Genomic DNA, 20,375 nt, shown 5'->3' with positions numbered 1-20,375 from the left:
CCACACCAATTAAGTACAATTTTTTTACCTAAAAAGGAAACTGAGCCTATTGGAGTGGGACAACCCAAAAAGGAAACTGAGCCTATTGGAGTGGGACGGAGGGAGTATTATGTATCGTTGTGACTTTTCATTTTAACCATCATAAATTATATATGGACTAAAATAAGAAAATGCAAATGGATTTTATATCGATAGTTCGATGACATTACCTCTCGGAAATAATCGTGCTGCAACCACCTCCACAACAAATATTGTTACTAATTGTTTCATTGAAGGAACGTAGTTTATATTAAATGCATGTAGTCGTCATATTTAAAGACGGTTTTCGGCCAAAAAATGAATATATGCAGATCGATAAGATTTGCTTTTATTATTAGAATATTGGCAAATATTATTATACAATTTGATCTGGTTTTTCCCAAACTGCAACAAGACCAATTGGTTTTGTGTGGCACATGGGATTGGTATATTATAAAACCAATATCTAAAGCAAATTACGGAAAGAATGAATTGATTGTTACGCAGCGTGTTTCACTAATAATAGGTACGGTGATGATTGGTACATCAAAATAAAATGAAAATATAATTTGAATGACTTTTATATATGTTCATTTCAAATGTTAGGTTGATATGCCTTTTCTATTATGCATAACATTTCTAAAGAAATGTCGGTTTGCATGAGGTTGAGATTAGTCATTCATCCACTCTTTCACGAAATAATCAATCATCCTTAAATAAAGTTTATTTTTTTTAGGGTTGTTGGCGTGTAAATGAACTAATTTTGGACGAATTGTGGTTTTTTTGATGTGAACTTTAAAATATGACAAATAATACATGAACTTTTAATTTGTTTGGAATTTATCACGGAGTAAAATTTTCGTCAAATTGAAACTAGCGTGACAAATTAAAATTATAGCTATTGGCATGCAAATACATCAACAGTACTGGACGGATTTTGATTTTGAATATGAACTTAAAAAGCGTCAAACAATATATGAACTTTTAATTTGTTTTCAATTTGCCACGTCAATGTCACGTTAGTTTGAATTTGGGGCAAATTTTACTTCGTGATAAATTCCAAACAAATTAAAGTTCATGCATATGTATTATTTGACATTTTTTAAAGTTCATGTTAAAAACCAAATTTCATCCAAAGTGGGCACTAATAACCTTTTTTTAAAATGAAACTATTCTTGTTTATTTTTCATTTTAACAATCTAAATCTTCAATAGGCCATAAATCATTAGTAAATAATTTTTTTTCTCAATATTAACAGGACGACAAGAATAAAAAATTAAATAAAAAGTGACAATAAATTTATAAGAGATTATTTCTAAAAAACACATGAAAAATAAGCTTTTAATTAAATTTTAGAAAGTCAATAAAAAAAATCAGCAAACTCATGTGAAAAGGTTTATTCCATATGATATGAACAAACATAAGATTTTCTTTTTGGATATAAAAAAATATATTTGAAAATTAAAAGGTATAAAATACGTAAATCATAGAATAGTTTATAAAACTTTGCAAAAGCTCGTTAATAATTTATGCACTAAGCACAATTCATAAAACAACTTAACGGAAAATGTTAAAAGTTTAAAACTATTGGAAGGATGATTGAATTTCCTCAAAGCGTCCATATATGAGACAAAAGTCGCAAAATTTATTGAATAAAGTGATTTAGTAATAACAGTAAATATCTTAAATTGTACTCCTATATTAGATAACAAATTTAATTCAATATGTGCATTTAATTAATTACTAGTTAGCAATTGTTATAACTAAATTAATTTAGAAATTATAATCTCATTGAAGTCGCAAGAAAAAAGTATTAGTATTTTCTTCCATCTTTCATTAGCAATTGTTATAACTAAATTACTTTCTACCATCATTTTACTTCCAAATTCATTTCGTCCTATTTATTTTCATTTATAGACACACTAACCATCCCTATTCTTTTTATATATTAATTATGAATTATAAATTATGTATATTGCGCTTTTTTTAAAAGAAAAAATTAAGGACATCCATTTGACTCATTAAAATTGAATGTGCATAAGGAAAATAATAAAGACATGTGGGCTTGAGATTAATATTGCTCGTGTTGGGAAAATCAAAAAAGTAAATTTACATAAATAATACATGGGAAAATGCTGGGATGTCAAAATATAGGTTACATGGGGTGGAATATATGTTGCATCTTTTTTTTTTTTTTTGAGAATGGAATGTTGCATTATTATTTTATGGCAAATTCTCTCGTGCGGTCAACCGCATACGATGCGAATGATTTGAAAGTTTATATTTCTTCACAATAATGTTTACTTTTATTCATAAGAACTTTTAGTTTTAGTTATTTTCACTCATTAATACTTTTATTTTTAACTATTTGGTCGAGTAATCAGTGTCGTAATAAAAAATAATTATTGTTACAATGAAATGTATAATATTTCTAAATTATTACATTTATTCACGATAAATGTTACTTTTATTTATGTGAACTTGTACTATTACATAAGTATACATCTGTACAAACAAATGTATATCTTATGCTCATTAAAAATAATCCACCGCATGGGATGCGGTCAACCGCACAGGAGACCAACCCTTATTTTATTAATTTAATAAAAAGGAGGATAAAAATATATTATACTATTATTTTTTAATTTGTATGTTATTCTTATAAATACCTTCTGTCCTGTCATGGCCTAGATTCTATCTTTCGAAAACTTTAATTAATTAGTGAAGTCAACTGATTTAAGCACGCAAATGTTTTTTTAATTATAAAGACTGATTAATGATTCTGCCAAGCTAATTGTCCGTACACCTTGGTAGACATTGACTTTCAAATTTAATGAATTAAAAGTTTGTATTAATCTACTGAATTAATAATAATAATAATAATAATAATAATAATAATAATAATAATAATAATAATAATATGATGAAATATGAGGATGAATCTGTAATGTTAATTAAAATTTTAAATCTTATGACTAATATTAACTTTCTCATATTAAGGAATCAATCCGAATAAAAAACACATGTTTTAGCTAAACTTAATTTCTAAATCACGAATTTTCCACCATTTGACTTTGTTTGATTGAAACAAAGTTGACAAGTGTCCCGAGAATATTTGGATGATTGAGACATGACTTTGGATGTTTCTTTAAGAGCTAGGTAGAAAAAAGTTATGGGTGAGTTAAATTTTATGATTTGAGCTCTGGATTTTGATTTGCTAATTTTTTTCCTCGATTTTGTTGTGAAAGGAATGGATGGATGCATAATAATAATTCACACAAAATATAATTCACACAAAATACCTTATCTGAGTCGTGGTAACTATTTCTGATAGATAATATTACTTTGTATATTCTCGCCACCATGGATCCGTCTTGATCTGCTCTACATTTGATGGAATCGCCGAACAAAATTTCTCATTTCAAATAAAGGCAATCGACACTATGATGGGCCGGGAAGTCGACGATGTTGACACTGAATATTCCATCCAACATATTTATTTAACTTTGTGACGCGACGATTTCACTGTCTTCAGCCATTGAATACATTTTATTGTGCAACAAAACGTATTGAATTGTCGCGCAACTTAATTTGTGTACAACGATTTGATCGGGTCTGAGATCCATTGCCACTCGACTCAAGTTCCGATAATTTCTACAAATAAAGCTTTGCATAAAGTTAGGTTAGCTAGAGAGAAATATTGGCTTGATTTGAGTAATAACTTGAAAGATTTGATGGAATTCTAACCTTTAATTTGTTGAGCTGAATAATGATGAGCATTGAGGGTTGGGCGTCAATTTCTGATGCTATGATTAGGGTTTTCGATATGCGTAATATATATGAGATTCAACCATAGCTTACTAGAGTTATAAAGTAAAAGAAAAATAAATTATTGAATTCCAAAGTAAGAGTATTTCAGACTTTAAAGTGCCAAAAGAAATTATATTTTATGCAAACGATTTTTTTTTTTTAACATTTTCTTATCCTATATATAACTAGAACCACCACCACCACCACCCGTAAAAATTAATTTGAGTATACTCAAGTGTACAAATATACAATGCATGTATCTACTTCAATTTGATTACTCCCTCCATCTTTAAATAACTATCATATGATATATAAAACTACACGTACTAAGGAGGGAGTATAATTTTACATGCATATTTTTAATTTTCGTAATTTTAAAATTTTATTTAATTATAATATTAAGACATGAATAGATTGATAAAGTTTAGCTCAATTTTACTCTAAAATTCCACAATATGACTCTTAAAAGTGAACAAAGAAAACTCTACATTGTGACACTTATTTGAAGATGGAAGGTAATAATTTTCAATTATAATTTATTAATTTTAAATTCTAATATATTAATTTCAATTATGATTATTAATTACAATTGAAATTTAATTAGGACGGATATACTTCCTGTTTAAAGTTTTCTCTATATATCCCCCTACTCCTTCATATATTTTATCTTTATCATTTAAATTAAACAAATTTATTTGAATATCGTCTTACATGTCAAACTTAGTAAGATAAGTATATATATATATAGGGGAGGGATAAAATAAGTACACTACTTAAGATATAAAATAAGAATTATTTTCAGTCTTTAAATCATCAAGATCTACGATTGATTCATCATCTTGTTGGATGAATTCATGGTCCTGAGTTCGAATCTCAAAAGTAGCAAAAATTTATTTTTCACAATTCATACCTTTATACAGCGAATTCATTGTGTTCTACATAAAATTCATACATTTTTCTTAGTTCTTATTTCTTATTTTAAGATGTTATCTCAAGGTAGCCTTTCCATATATATATATATATATATATATATATATATATATATATATTTATTTTATTAAATGACGATTTTATATAAAAAAAGGAAAGAAAAAACCTAAAAAAAACCCTTGAAAGCACAGAAGGAGCAGACTAAGGGCCGAACCTCATTAAAACATTTTCACTGAAAACCCAGAGGGAAAAAACCGTGAAAAGGAAAAAGAGTACTCGTCTAAACACAAAACGAAAGTAGGGAAGAGCGGAAGGGAAAGTTTCCGGAACTCCGGCGTAACCATCGTCCCCAAACTAGCCCGGCTCTCACCCCACGAAAAAAACTAAACGGGCGGTTAGAACCAAACATCCACACATCAGCCCCAACTACCGTTTCTTACGCAGATGGCTATGCGAATCCATGTCAAGACGAACCGCAGCCCTAATCTCCTCAATCTCGTGCGGCCACCACCCTTCCGAACGTTGTTGGTTAGCCATTAAATCGGCCGCCTTGTTTCCTTCTCTAAAGATGTGAGAAACCTGCAGCGAGAAATCATCTAACATCTTTAAAATCCTATTCCACGCCGCCTTAAAACGCCAAGGCACATTCAAAGAACGAGAATTAAGAATGAGTATCACGTAGGTGGAATCGGCTTCAATCCAAAGTCTGTGCCATCCACGATTGTGAGCAATTTGAATCGCCGAGATAACTGCCAGTAGCTCTGCTTCAAAGGCAAAACCCGAGCCACCTTTGAAGTGAAAACAACCACGCACCACATTCCAGTTATCTCTAAACACCCCACCTGCAGCAATAGTGCCCGGAGTTCCCGTCGCTGAACCATCAGTATTCACTTTGATCCACGGCGCCACCGGTGGCCACCAATGTACCTCCACAAACTCCGGAGGAGGAGCACTCCTGGTATTAACACCCACTGCCCGGAGAATCAGATAATCCGACCAAGAATTCCACATGTAGCCTAATTTAGCAAAGTTATTATCAATCTCTTTGAAAGCTACTTTCACAGTGTGGATGACACGACGTGCTTCGAACTTTTGATTATCAAAGATACAATTGTTTCTCTGCATCCAAATGGCCCAGATGACCGTGATGATACCCGCTTTCCAGAAATTACCGATGAGGGGACTAAGTTTATACTGCCAAGCTACCACCAAAAAACTATGAATATCACTCTCTTGCAACCCTTGATTGAAATTGAACCACCCAAGGAACGTTACCCAAATATTCTTCACACGCTCACAATTCCAGAAAAGGTGATCCTGAGACTCACTTCCTTTTAAGCAAAGCAAACAAACGTTAGGCGTGATCATACCGTAGCGGATAAGGCGATCATAAGTCGGCATTCTATTATGAAGAAGACGCCAACATATCAAGGAACGTCGAATCGGAACAAAGGATTCCCAAAGCCAAGAACCCCAAGACACCTTCGGAAAATGATGACAATGCTTGTTGAAGGCCAGCGCAGTAGTGACATTCCCGTGCAACGAGGGTTTCCAGAAACGCACATCTCCGTCAGTGCCCAGAGGAGTGAGCAAAATATCACACACTATCTCAGGAAAAGCATTAACAAAGGCTTGCGTGAAATGCCAGACCCCATCATAGAAGTAATCTGCCACCGATTGAGTAAGAAACGGAAGCATGAAATGTGGAATACCGCATTTATTCAAAAGATTATACCCAAGCCAGTCGTCATACCAGAACGAAGTAGAAGCGCCATCACCAATATACGAGTACGAATCCGCCACCAAACCATCAATTTCCTCACGTAAGCTCATCCAGATAGTAGAAGCAGCCACCAGAGATTTACTACGCCCAAAGCGATCGAGATATCTATCTCTAATTAAATCATATCCGAACTCACGCCCACCAACCACCTTCCACGCCATTTTCATGAGATAGCTCTTATTCATGAGCTCGAACGACCTTACCCCGAGACCGCCCTCCTCCTTAATCGAGCAGACCCTTTTCCAACTCACAGAACAAGACGGCGTTTGCTTGATGTTGCCAGTCCAAAGAAAATTACGGCAGCACGCATCGAGCTCCTTAATAAGAGCTGTCGGCCATCTATAAACCATCATGGAGTGCGTCAGGGAGCTTTGGATAACCGACCTGATCAGGCACATCCTCCCAGCCATCGACAACTGTAATCCCTTCCATCTCGCGAACTTGTTGATCACACGATCATGTATCGGTCGAAGATATGAAGCACGCACACGGCCCTTAAAGATAGGAACCCCAAGGTAAGAAATCGGAAAATTGCCTTGAGAAAACCTCAATATTCTTCGTATAGCCCTGCAGGTCTGAGATGGAACTTTGCTCGTAAAAAAAATTTGCGACTTATCCTGGCTAACAATTTGATCAGAAATTTGACCATAATACTCCATAATTTTCTGAATGGTATGAGCGTTCGTGACCGTGGCATGACAGAAAACCAGAATATCATCCGCATATAAAAGATGAGTGGGAAAATTAATTCCCTGTCTCATTTGCATCGGTGTAAGGGTGCCCGCGCTAACACAATTTGCAAAGAGCCTACCAAGAATATCCTCGGCGATTCCAAAAAGAATCGGAGAAAGAGGATCGCCCTGACGAACACCCCTTGAACACGCAAAATAGCCTTTAAGCTGACCATTGTACAGAATAGAAATCCTAGCCGAATGAAGCAGAATCTCAATCCAACTAATGAACTTTGGATCATAGCCAGCAACACGAAGAACGTTAAGCAGAAAGTCCCAGTTAAGAGTATCAAAAGCTTTTTTGATGTCAATCTTGCAAGCCATGTTTTGACCACGGCTCGTACGATGCATACAGTTCACTCCTTCCGACCCAATCAGAATACAATCGTGAATGGAACGGCCGCTAATAAAACCAAACTGATGACGGGAAACATAAACAGCAGCAACCTGACTCAGTCTAGACGCCAACACCTTAGTAATAATCTTGTAAAGAAAGTTGGACAAAACAATCGGTCTCAGATCCGAGACCGAATTGACGACATCTTTCTTAGGGATCAACACCAAGGTATTAGAATTACAGCCTTGAGGAAGATAAGAATTCCTGAAAAAAGCTTGAACAGCACACCAAATATCCACTTTAATAATCGACCAACAATGCTGAAAGAACTTACCCGAGAAACCATCTGGCCCTGGTGAGCTGTTCGGCTCCATCTGAAAAACCACAGCAGAAATTTCCTCTTCATCCGGCAAACGAATGAGCGAATTATTATAACGATTTTCAACCATCTCCTCAATAACCGCCTCCACTGCCGTAATATCAGTATTAGTATGGCTGCTAGTCGAAAACAAAGAAGAGAAAAAATCCACGATATGATCTCCAATAGCCGTCTGATCATAATTCATAACAATATATATACATATATATATATATGTGGAAGTGCTAAAATAAAAACACTTCTTAAAATATAAAATATAAATAATTTTCAGTCCTTAATTAGATCATCTAGATCTATATATATATATATATATATATATATATATATATAAACTCATATTTAAGATATATTTATAAATTTATTGATATTTTAAATCTCATCATAATTAGTCTGCCTCACATTTTTTTTTTAATTACAAGAGACATTTGAATATAATTACTTATGCAATCCGCACGCAGGCAGGACCTCACCACCACTCAAACGGTGGGAAAACATCACCGTACACAGGCGAGAAACGTCTTGCGTGTGGGACCTCAACACCAAATAATACAACACTACACGCAGACGGGAATACAACACTAGGGTTGTAAACAAATCGAGTAGTATCGAATATCGTGATTTTATATTCGTATTTGAATACTAATCGAATCGAATCGAATATATATATTTCGAATCGAATATTTATCTAATACGAATATCAAAATTCGTATATCGAATTGAATACGAATTATTTGATTAGCTCGCAATCGCAATGATAAAGCGCGACTTGTATTGGAAGAATGACTTCAATTTAAATTTTTAATTTTATAAAATATTAAGTTTTACTTTTTAAATTGTGAAAAATGACTTTAATGTATGTACATTATGATTCTTTGTATGTTTCCTTTTTAAAATTATCAATTATTATATAATATCATAATTCTTTTATTATTTCTTTTCTAATATTATAATTCTTATTAATATAAAATTAAGTAAAATTTTGAGTCTTTAAGTGCCTCAACTTTGTCATTAAAACAAAGTCTCACTGGCGTCTGCCTCACAAATTTTGATTCGTGATGGTCTCACACGAGTTTCCCCCTTGAATTATGCAATATTTTCATAAACTTGCATGGAATGGGATGTCAGTTTTTCTTATCCGAATGTTATTTTTTGCATCTAAAAAATGTTCATGTTGCAACGTAATTAATTTTTTAAGGCATTTTTACTTGTTCTTGTTTCTCATTTAAATACACATATTGGGAAATTAATGAAATATCATTGTCCTTGTTTTGATGATACCAAAATCCTTAGATTTTTCTTGTCTAGACTAGAACTTTTTGAACTCATGTGTTAGAGTTCAGTTTACTAGCTAGACAGAAGACTGCTAGACTGAAGATCGAAGATCTGAAGACGCTTGAACTGAAGATTAGAACTGAAAAGGCTGAAGACAAAGTACTGAAGTATTTGAAGGATGAAACTTTCGCTGAAGACGCAGTTATTACTGAATACTTGTGCTTGCCACGTGGAAAAAGCGGATTGATACTTGAATCAAGTATCAGTAGACATTCTTGCTCGGACTGAAGACTTAAGTTGAAGACAAGCCACGTATTCAAGCCAAGTACAGCTGCATTAAATGCACTTGATACGAAGATCGTCCTCGTCTGAGCAGAGCTTTCCTATTTCGTGTTTTTCAGAAACGTCATGCTCCTACTGCTAAGGACGCCCAATCCTCAACCAATCAGGAGCCTTGAAGATTGAAGCCTCAGCCGAAGATTCAAATTTGTCTCACAACGACATAAATCTTGAAGACCATCTCACGAACAGATCTATTCAAAACTTCGCCTATAAATAGAGCTCGATGATCATCTTCAATCTTCACCGATTCAAACACTCAAGCTGAAGCTCTGCCAAATTTGCGACTCAGCCTATTCACTGCTTACCAAAGTTTGAATTGAAGAAGAGAATATCTAAAGCCCATATTAGTTCACTGATTACTAAAATTCTCTTACATTCTTAGGCATTTTCATTGTAAACCCTTAGCCTAAGCTTCGATTACTGAGAGCCTGTTCTCAGTAATCTAGTTGGTATTCGAACCCTTTTCAAAAAGAGCGAAAAGAGAGTTTGAGAGAGAGAGTTCTAGACTATTGTCTGAACTCAAGAGTTCTTGGCCTCCGCAAGCTAGACGTGTGTTGTCATAGCAACTGCGAGTTGAGAAGGAGACGAGAAGTCTAATCCAGTGTATTGGCACTGAAACCTTTGCTATTTTAGTTTAAGGTTTGTTGTGCACCGTAAGCACAAGCCCAGAGTATTTGTTAGTTTGATTAGTTGGCCGTGGACGTAGGAACTCATTTTTCGAACCACGTAAAATTCGTTGTGTTGATTATCGCTTTCAGTTATTTCTTTTCTTCCGTTGTGTTCAAACTCTTTATCTAACTGAAACTATTTAACTGAAAAGAGAAACCTAAAACTGACTAAGTGTTAATCAAATGCTATTTCTTAAAGTTTAATTTTAGCTGCTGGTGTTATCAGTCTAACTGACAAATCCTTGGATAGTCAGTAAGATTTATAACACTTATCTGATTTCAAATTCTAGACTGAAACCTTACGTGGATTATCAGTTTATTGAGTTGTTGCTAAACTGAAATCAAATACTGAAACTTTTTCAGTATCAGTCTAAACCCTTTCCTAAATCTCTTTGACTGTTGACTTCAGTCTACACTTTTCAATATCAGTTGATGCTCACTTCAGTTTTAAAAATAGTCTACTGGTGTATTCCCCGCATATACCAGTTCAGTGACCCTCTGGAACCTAACAACACGCAATCAATAAAAAGAAAAATGCTCGCATAGTAAGATGTGTCAATAAAATTTTAAGTATATTATTTGTAATTTAAAACTGCAAATACTAATTAATTATGAATATTTAGAAATGAATTTTGACTTGTCTCTCAATCTTACATAAGTTATTGAGTTAATAAAATAACACATTTAAAAAAAATATATATATATGATAGAAATTAAGAGTCGAACATTGTAAGTCGGATTGTAATAAATGATTGTTGTGTCTTGCGGACCAATTTTTTCGATAAAGATATTAGACACTTAATTGCTGATTTAAATTTTAAAACGAGGGAGAGAAAGAGTTGATTTTAAATAATTAAAAACGCAAAAAATATCGAGTGTCGATTTCACAAAAAAGCGCACCGCAGATTCACCCGCTTTTATGGATATTGATCGAAGAGAAGCAGTATACGACCACGTTCTCTCCACTTCTATTTCTTCACAAATTAAATTCCAAATCTAATCAAATCCCAAAAATAGAAAAATAAATAAAATAAAACAGAAAGGGCCCTCATCTCATCACACCAACATGTTACTCTCCACAACTCTAATATGGAACATTTACAAAATGCCAATTTTATGTACGTCACTCTGTGTGTGTGTGTGTGGTTGCAGTAACCAACTGTGGGATAAAGTATCTGCAGGAAAGTTAGGGATTTTAAATTATTTATTAGTTACAATCCATTTCGAAGAGATTATTTCAATTGTGTCGATTCTGTTAAACGATCGTCAAAATCTACTATAATTGCAACAATTACAATATTTTCTCAAGTTTTCCCAATTAAAGAAAAAAGGAATACTGACTCAAGTTACTCAACTTTGAGTCACTATTTGGTTAAAATGGGTTTGTATATGCATGGTCACGATTTTCGTAAATGGAAAAAGAATAATTTTATTTCAAGGTAAACTACTACAGAAACAATGTATATATATGGGAATTCGAAAACTAGCTTAAATAATAGAAATAATCAAGAACATTGGGATATTCAAAACTTTTAATCCATCAGAGTAAATAATGGATTAACCTTACTATCTATATCTATTAAAACTAATCTTCTAAAGTAACCCCTCCTAATAAGTGTTTGTTCATCAATTAAGTTGATCAGTAGGCTTTAATCTTCATGCACTTCAACTTTGATCTTGAATTCTCTCTTAACTTAGTACCTGTAAAAACAAACATAGCTTCCGAACAAGTAAGCTATAAACTAATTATATTACAAATCATCATTTTAGAGGATTTTGATATTAATCAATACTTTTAGAATTTTACCAACAGCATTGTATTATTGCAAATTTGCTATTTAGTGCGTGAAATAATATTGTATTTAAAGATGTAAAATGTGCATGTCATGTATACCTAATTAACTAAGCGGCCATCCCATTTACGATTTTGTTAATAATAGCAGAAAGGAAGATATCAGGCTTCAAAAAAAAAAAAAAGAAAAAAGAAGAAGAAGAAGAAGAAGAAGAAGAAGAAGAAGAAGATATGAAAGTATGCATTTATCTTTGATATATCCTATATTCTCGATAATGCCTAGTTAGCAATGAATAAATTTACTTCATCTTCAAATTTAGGACGTACTTATTCTTTCGGAACAGATTAGCAATCAAAAAGTATGTAAATTGTAATCAAACAAAAGCCATTTTTTTTTAGATTTTCAATTGTCAACACTGCAATATATCTCGATTTACTATTAGTGGAACGATCCTAAAATTGAAAATAAATTCAATTTAGTGGATACTAATATGTTTATTACCGAAAGTGTGAGACAATATTTATGAAAAAGAGAATATGCACTCATATAGTCATGTTGAGCAATAACACTCAATTTTCGGTCATCCATCTTAAAAACACAAATCATGGTAATTTTTTTATATAATTTATCCATTTGTACCAACTGTACCATCATAACCCGCACACTCCAACCAGAACCGGCGAACCCGAAGCCCAACCAGTGCGCAAACCCTAACATGGTCCGCCCTAATTAAGAGCAAAACAGTTCTTAAACATAAAAATGGCCAAAATTTGTGGTTTTTAGATGAGAGGCCAAATATTGAGTTTCATTGCTCAATATGACTATCTCAAAAGTTGATTCTATGAAAAAATAACTCATACTTTACCAATTATTTTTTCTACTACATTTTAATAATTGTCGATAATACCCCTATTTTTCACCATGAATTAATTTTAATAATGTCAAAGCGTTTCTCTCACGACTGAATCGTGACATAGCGTTCCCATAAAATTATCTATTATTTCACCGAGGCTTGTTAATAAGATTAAACACGGATCTAGAAAATGTAAACACTTTTCAATTATAAATAGTGAAACATGAAATGATAAGATTTATGGATTAGGATATTCTTTCAGGAGAAACTCTCTAGTCATTACTATAAATCGTTTCCTTTTTATTTAAAATTTATGATTTTGATGGGGGCCATTTTCGAAATATCAAGATCTTGAGTATAGAAACAGAAGCATTCGTCATTGGCAATAAATAGTGAGAGTTGAAGTTGGAAGAGTGCAAATTAAAATTTGAATTATGATAAGTATACTTACGTAGAGAGAGCACAAGTGGCTTGCATGCAAATTGAATGGCTATAAATTTAGGCCGAATTTCAAGTCCCAAAACCCGCAATTTACTTGTTCTCATACGGCTAAAAGTAGAAATCTTAGCTTTTTTTGGATATGGATTCCATCACCTAAAATGTTTTGTTGTAAAAACCACAACCCTTCACAACTCTTTTCTTGCATTACGTATATATACTTGTATAAAATATTTACGCCATTTTGGTTTTCACATGGTTTTCGGTTTCTGTATTTGAACTTCTTTTGGGCAAAAGATTAATTTCCTTGAATTTTGAAAGTTTAAAATGATCAAAATATATTATTTTTTCAGTTTGAGTATTTTTTTTCAAACAATGTTTTAGTAGGAAATTAAACACACAAATTAACTTATAACCAGTCGGCCATTGCAAGATTTTTATACACTCATATTTAGAGTCAGAGCTATCTAAGCCTCTCTCTCAATTCTAAATATATGGAGTATTATATATTCATAAATTATCGATAAATTGTTGAACTTATTTAATTATGAAGCCTGAATATACTTATACGAAGGTTTATCGGTGATAGCTCCCGAGCTAATTTTTTAAGTAATGAATATAATGCGTCTTTTCGACTAAAGTGAAATCTTGAATTTAGGATTATGGCTCAGTCACTTGCTATTATAAATAATTACTCTCTCCGTCCCAATTCAATAGGTCATGTTTCCTTATTTGGACGTCTCATTTCAATAGGCCACATTTTAAAATGAAAAGGCAATACATAACAAATATCCGCACATAACTTATTATTTACATCAAATGTCATTGTACCTTACATATAATCATCTCTTCTTTATTTCTCTCATATTTTATTTTAACTATTCATTTTTTAACATTTGTTTCCAAATTCTGTAACCTATTGAATTGGGACGGAGGGAGTATTATCTTTCAATTGATTTAAAAACAAGTACAACACATTTTTAAAAAATGTTATTATCTATAATAAAATTAATTTTTATTACTAATACTTCACAATCTTATTTCAACTTATTCAAATTTAGAATTGAAAAATTAACTAAGAAAGGGAAACGTGACAAAAAATAACATAAATTTAATAAATTAATACTCCCTCCTTCTATGATAAAACTTCATAGGAGGAGTGACATGAGTTTTAAGATGAAGTTGTTGAGCATATTGCAGTAGTGAAAATATGTTGTAATTATTGTTGTGTACTTGTGTTATTTTAATTTGTATTGAGAATGATGAAAAAGTAAAAAGTAAAAGTAATGAGGTATTATAATTAAGTAGTGGGGTATAGTCCAAAAATAAAATTAAAAAAATTTTATGGATGTCCTAAAAAAAAAGTAGTAAATTATATTATATACACAGAAAAGGGAGTATAACAATCATTGTAAAATGTTAAGCAATTAATGTGCATGCTATAATTATTAAAAAATTATGTTATATATATTATATGTTTTTTTAATAATAATATACAAGACTATTAACAAGCACTCAGGGGTTGATCGAGGAGAAAATCCCCTCCTCCTCCTAATAATAATAATATTATTATTATTCAAGTTTTGAGTTTTAAATTCTAAGCTAATTTCGAAGATGACTCTTGTGATTTAATTTTTATGTTGAATTGCTTTAATTATTATAGCAATTACTGATTTTGTTACTAAAATTAAATATTTTAGTAAAAAGCATTTAGTTCTTTGATATATTAATATTAAGGCGTATGAGAAAAACAAATTTATGGAAGATTACTTCTACTAGCATAGAATATAAATATTATGTGGTGATCCTATTTTATTTTTAATATTTTCTGGTACATTATGATATGAGTTAAACAGTATTATGCTTTTTATTCATTTCTAATTTTAATATTTACAAGGGTTAATAGTGTTTTATGTTGCGAACTTTCAGCATTTTTCACAAAATGTCCCAAACTTTCATTTTCTCCTAAAAAAACTTAAACTTTTAATTTTTTCCATAAAATGTGCCGCTATACAAAATTCGATGACAGAAAGATGATAAAAAACCCCGAACATTCAGCGTTTTCCAATAATGGTGGTTTCTAATATGATTTTCCAATAATGGCTGTCCCCAAAATATTTCTTTTGGCTAGATAATTCATCTTTTTGTCACCCAATTTTGTATAATAGGACATTTTATGGAAAAAACTGAAAGTTCAGGATTCTTTAGAAGAAAATGAAAGTTCGGGACACTTTGTGAAAAACGCTAAAAGTTCGGGACATAAAACACTATTAACCCTATTTACAATTTAATTATGATAGGTTGGCCATCTAAAAATACTTTTACCTTATCACCGATCATATCCAAACCTTCTGTTATGAAATGACAATTGATTTTTCATCGCATCCTACAAGTGGTATACTATAATAATGTTCCTACTCTTATAAATTCATAACTTATGCACAATAATATTCATATATAATAATGTGGTTATATTCCTATTCTTATAGATTCATAAGTATGCACAAAATACTAATGCAAAAAGATGTCTCTTATCTCTCCCTCTATATATATATATATCATTAATTAATATTGATGCAGAATGATTCCTTTTTTCCTTTCAATCTATTAAAGGTGTGATCCTTTGCATCAATTTGATTCGGATCAGATGCAATAAATATTCAATTTTAATATAAAATAATATTTTTATTTTTTTATATTTTATATTTCATAATTTTAAGATATATATATATACTGGGAACCAAAAATTCATTAAATATTTGTATTTTTACTAAGAATTTTGACAAAATTATCATTAAATTTTCTTTAAAAGTCAACGTTAAATGAATATTTTTATTTTAAAATAATGATAATTTATTTTGATTAAAATATATAATTTTTTTTCATTTTATTTTAAAAATATGTTCAATTATTTAAATTAAAATTATACTCCCTCCGTCCACGAAAAAAAGTTCCATTTGAAGGTAGACACGAGTTTTAATAAAGTTGTTAAAATTGTTGTAAGTAGAATAAAGGTAAAATTTGTAGGGGTAGTGTTAGTACAAAAAAAATAGAATAAAGGTATATTATTAGTTAAAATAGAATTAAAGTACAATTTATAGTTAAATATAGGAGATGAGATATGGTGTGATGATTCAAAAACTGAAATAAGACTCTCTTTTTGGTGGACCAAAAAATGAATAAGTATGACTCCTTTTTGTGGACGGAGTGAGTAGTATATATAATACAAATTTTAAACTTAATTTAATATGTATATATAGGTATACTTTTACTAGGAGTAGAAATATACTTTTACTTTTAATATTATGACTATTTTATCTTTATTAATCCAGATCAATTTGATCCAAATAGATTTACCCTACAGTTACTCTCTCCATCCATGAAAAAACTTTCTAGGAGAGAGTGACATGAATTTTAAGAAAAATGATAAAAAAAAATTGTTCAGTGGATTGTAGTGAAAAAAAGATTGTTGAATGTATTAGAAGTGATTGAAATGTGTTGTAATTAATATTGAGAGTGGTAAAAAAGTGAAAAGTAAAAGTAAATGAGATATTTATATGCAGTAAAGTACAATTCAAAAATTAGTAGATATTTTTTCTTTTTTTTTTAATGTAAAAAAAAACAAGTATGAAAAATATTGTATAAAATGTCTATGTCTCACTTTGTATTCCGCTTTCAATTTTTTTTTAATATATTTTTTCTTCAATTTCAATTTTGTATGTTTTATTTTAATTTTGTGATTATTAATTAGGGGTTATTCCATCAATTTAGAGTATATAATTATTTTTTTTCATTTAAATTTCACTTTTATTAGCTAATAATAGGTTGATAAAATCAAAGTCATGGTATATACTTTTTAAAAATTTTAATATTTTGATATAAAAATTAGATATAATTTATAGTATTATAATAAATTTTATTTTTACAAAAAATATTTTTAAAATAATGTATATAAGCATGAAATATAATGGCACACATAAAATTATGGAACACTGGATCTCATCCCGTTTTTGTGTGTGCGTGGGCGCGCATTTTTGTTTTCTCAACTTACACGTAATCTCTAGATTTCGGTGATATTTATTTGCTATAAAATTTGTGTTGTCATGAAATTTAATATTGTCATGATCTAGTTGCAGTATGTCCTATCTATTGAAAACTAGTAAGTATTTTATTTCTTTTCGACTTTTTTGATTCTTTCAACCACTTTAGAATGCGGATGCTTTCCAATTAGGTGAATAGTGTAAAAAAATTACCAAATTAATTTAAAATATTCGAAAAGGAAAAAAGTATTGTATATTAGATTATTTTACTAGAAGAAAAATTAAAATTTCCAACTAAATTTAATTATGCCAATGAAGCCGCCAGTAATTTCTCGGTCTTAAGAGCATCCACAGTGAAATACTCGATCCCACTTATTTGAGTAAGTTGGGGATCGAGTATCCCACTGCAAGCCGAGCTTACTCGAGGCCTACCCGATTTTTCGAGTAAGGTCTGATCTCATTCTATCTCACCGCGTGCACCACACCCGCCTATTAAAAAAAATTAAATTTTGAAATGCAACGGCTATATAGTCGATTTAACTTTTTTTTTTTCCAACGGCTATCTAGCCGTTTTCTTCAACTTTTTTTTTCCCTTTCTATAAATACCCGTCATTTCTCAAATTCATTCACATCCAAAATATTTTCTCCTTCAATCTTTCTCTACTACAATTTTTGCTCTTCCTCAAAAAATGGCCGAATGGTTCGATGATACTTCGCCGTCTTCGTCCGACAGGGTTGCGCAAGAAATCGTCGATGAGATCAATAAGCAGAAGCAATTGATTGCTCAAATGATCTCCCAACCGGAGTCGGAACGTATTATTCACTACCGGTCTTACGTCTACCGTGATCGTGAGGCTGCCCATTTACGTCTTATGCAAGACTACTTCAACGACAATCCGATGTACGGACCTACATTTTTTCGACGGCATTTTCGAATGCATAAGGAGTTGTTCTTGTGCGTCGTCGATGCTATGCAAGGTGAAGATGGTTACTTCCGGATGAGCCATGATGCTGTGGGCCGGGACTCTCTCACGCCTTTGCAGAAATGCATGGTGGCTATTCGCCAATTAGCCACCAGCGTCAGTACGGATACTTTCGACGAGTATCTAAACGTCGCCGACACGACGGAGCGTCTATGCCTAAAGAAATTCTGCAGAGCTGTCGTCCGGGCATACGGTGCCGAGTATCTTCGACGTCCTTCGACGGCGGACGTCCAATGCCTTCTTCAGATGCACGAGGTGCGACACGGATTTCTCGGGCTGCTCGGGAGTCTTGATTATATGCATTAGACGTGGAAGAATTGCCTAAAGGCGTGGCATGGCGCATATACACGCGGTGATCAAGGAGAGCCCACCTTGATCTTGGAGGCCGTTGCATCCCACGATTTGTGGAATTGGCATGCTTTCTTCGGTGTCGTCGGTTCGAATAACAACATCAATGTTCTCAACCAGTCGCCCATGTTCTCCGACATCTTGGAAGGAACGTCGGTGCCGGTGATCTTTGAGGCCAACCGGCGATACTATCAGATCGACTACTACTTGTGCGATGGCATATATCCGGGGTGGCGTTGCTTCGTCAAGAGTCCATCGATGGCGACCAATCCAAAAGAGGCGAGGTTCAAGAAGATGCAAGAATCGGCATAGAAGGATGTCGAACGTGCCTTTGGAGTGTTTCAAGCTCGATGGGGAATCATTCAAAGTCCGACGCGGAGTTGGTACGTCGAGCATCTCAAGAACATCATGATGTGTTGCATCATTCTCCACAACATGATTGTGGAGAACGAAGGTGAAGGAGCTACCCATTGGAGAGATGACGACGCAGGACACGGAGCGTCTAGCAGTGACTGTAGCACCCCGTACTTTTCCTCATGTTGTGAGATAGTGTCTTAACACTAATAAGAGTACCGAGATGTCAAAATACGAGACTATTTTTTTTTTTATGAGTAGTTAAGACAGATTGTCTTTTAAATAGAGATACGAGAGAGTAAACCGATGATAGAGTTAGAATGATGAGATTTGAGAAATGAGTTGAGATGGAGATGCTGATTATATTGAGCTGAGATTTTATTTTATTTCCGACTACCGGGAATAGAGTTACCGGATACTGAATTGTTAGAGATTGACTGTCCTATTAAGAAAAATAGGAATACTGAGTTGGAAATAGAGTCGAGGAAGAAAGAGTGAGAAACCTAGATATATAGAGTCGGTCAGAGAGACGTCTAGCTTATTTGAGCCTGCCGACTATTTTGATGTGATGTTATGTGAATTTACATGACTGAATGATTATGTGATTTTTGTGATATGTGTCATTATGACCAAGTTGTTATGATTTTTGTTTTGAGACCTTAGCACTTGGAATTTTTATTTAGTTTCCAAAGACAGTGCAGTTTATTTTTATCGAGAAATCGAATGATGCCGGTTTATGAAAATTTTTCCGAGCATAATATTTTTTAAATTATTTTTCTTCCTACGAAGAGGAATATTATATATATGTGAGTGCACTAATATGAGTGCTATAATTATTATTTTGGTCACATGAATAATTATGATGTGGTATTTTATTAATGAGTGACTTTACCATAGTTTTGTGATTTTATTTGATCACCTTTCACACACTTTATTTAATTACCCATACCATATGTTATATGCCTAAATTTTGCTAAGTATAGAATTGAGAGAGTAGAGAGTTGAGAGTACATTAGAGAGAGTGTAGAGATTAGTGAGAGGAAAGTGTAGAGATTTGAGAGAGAAAGAAGAGATTAGAGTGAGAAGATGCATTAATTGCATATATTCTCTAAGATTTTCAAATCTTAGCCAAGATCAATTTCATATCTTGCAAATATTTCTCTCACCTTTCCTCCACCCCATTTTCGATCTCTCTCCCTCTCCCTCATCTCTCACTTCACTTTCCACCATTTTTCCTCCATTGATGCACCTTCGGAGCTTCACAAAATCACACCAAAAACACAAATCACCCTCTAA

General features: G+C 32.5%; 1 protein-coding gene across 1 annotated transcript; it reads left to right on the top strand.

Moving 5' to 3' along the window:
• The first annotated feature begins 18,083 nt into the window (after positions 1–18,083).
• LOC131026069 (uncharacterized) lies at positions 18,084–18,683 on the top strand. Its single transcript, XM_057955844.1, has one exon. The coding sequence runs from the start codon at positions 18,084–18,086 to the stop codon at positions 18,681–18,683; it is 600 nt and encodes a 199-aa protein (XP_057811827.1).
• The last annotated feature ends 1,692 nt before the right edge of the window (positions 18,684–20,375 follow it).

This window comes from Salvia miltiorrhiza, chromosome 5 (genome assembly GCF_028751815.1).
Source record: "Salvia miltiorrhiza cultivar Shanhuang (shh) chromosome 5, IMPLAD_Smil_shh, whole genome shotgun sequence".
Taxonomy (NCBI): domain Eukaryota; kingdom Viridiplantae; phylum Streptophyta; class Magnoliopsida; order Lamiales; family Lamiaceae; genus Salvia; species Salvia miltiorrhiza.
The sequence above is the reverse complement of the archived record's forward strand: the minus strand, read 5'-3'. Positions and strand labels throughout refer to the sequence as shown.

What these genes read in the sequence shown, in the direction of transcription:
- LOC131026069 (XM_057955844.1), top strand. Translation starts at nt 18,084, where the DNA reads ATGGCCGAATGGTTCGATGATACTTCGCCGTCTTCGTCCGACAGGGTT.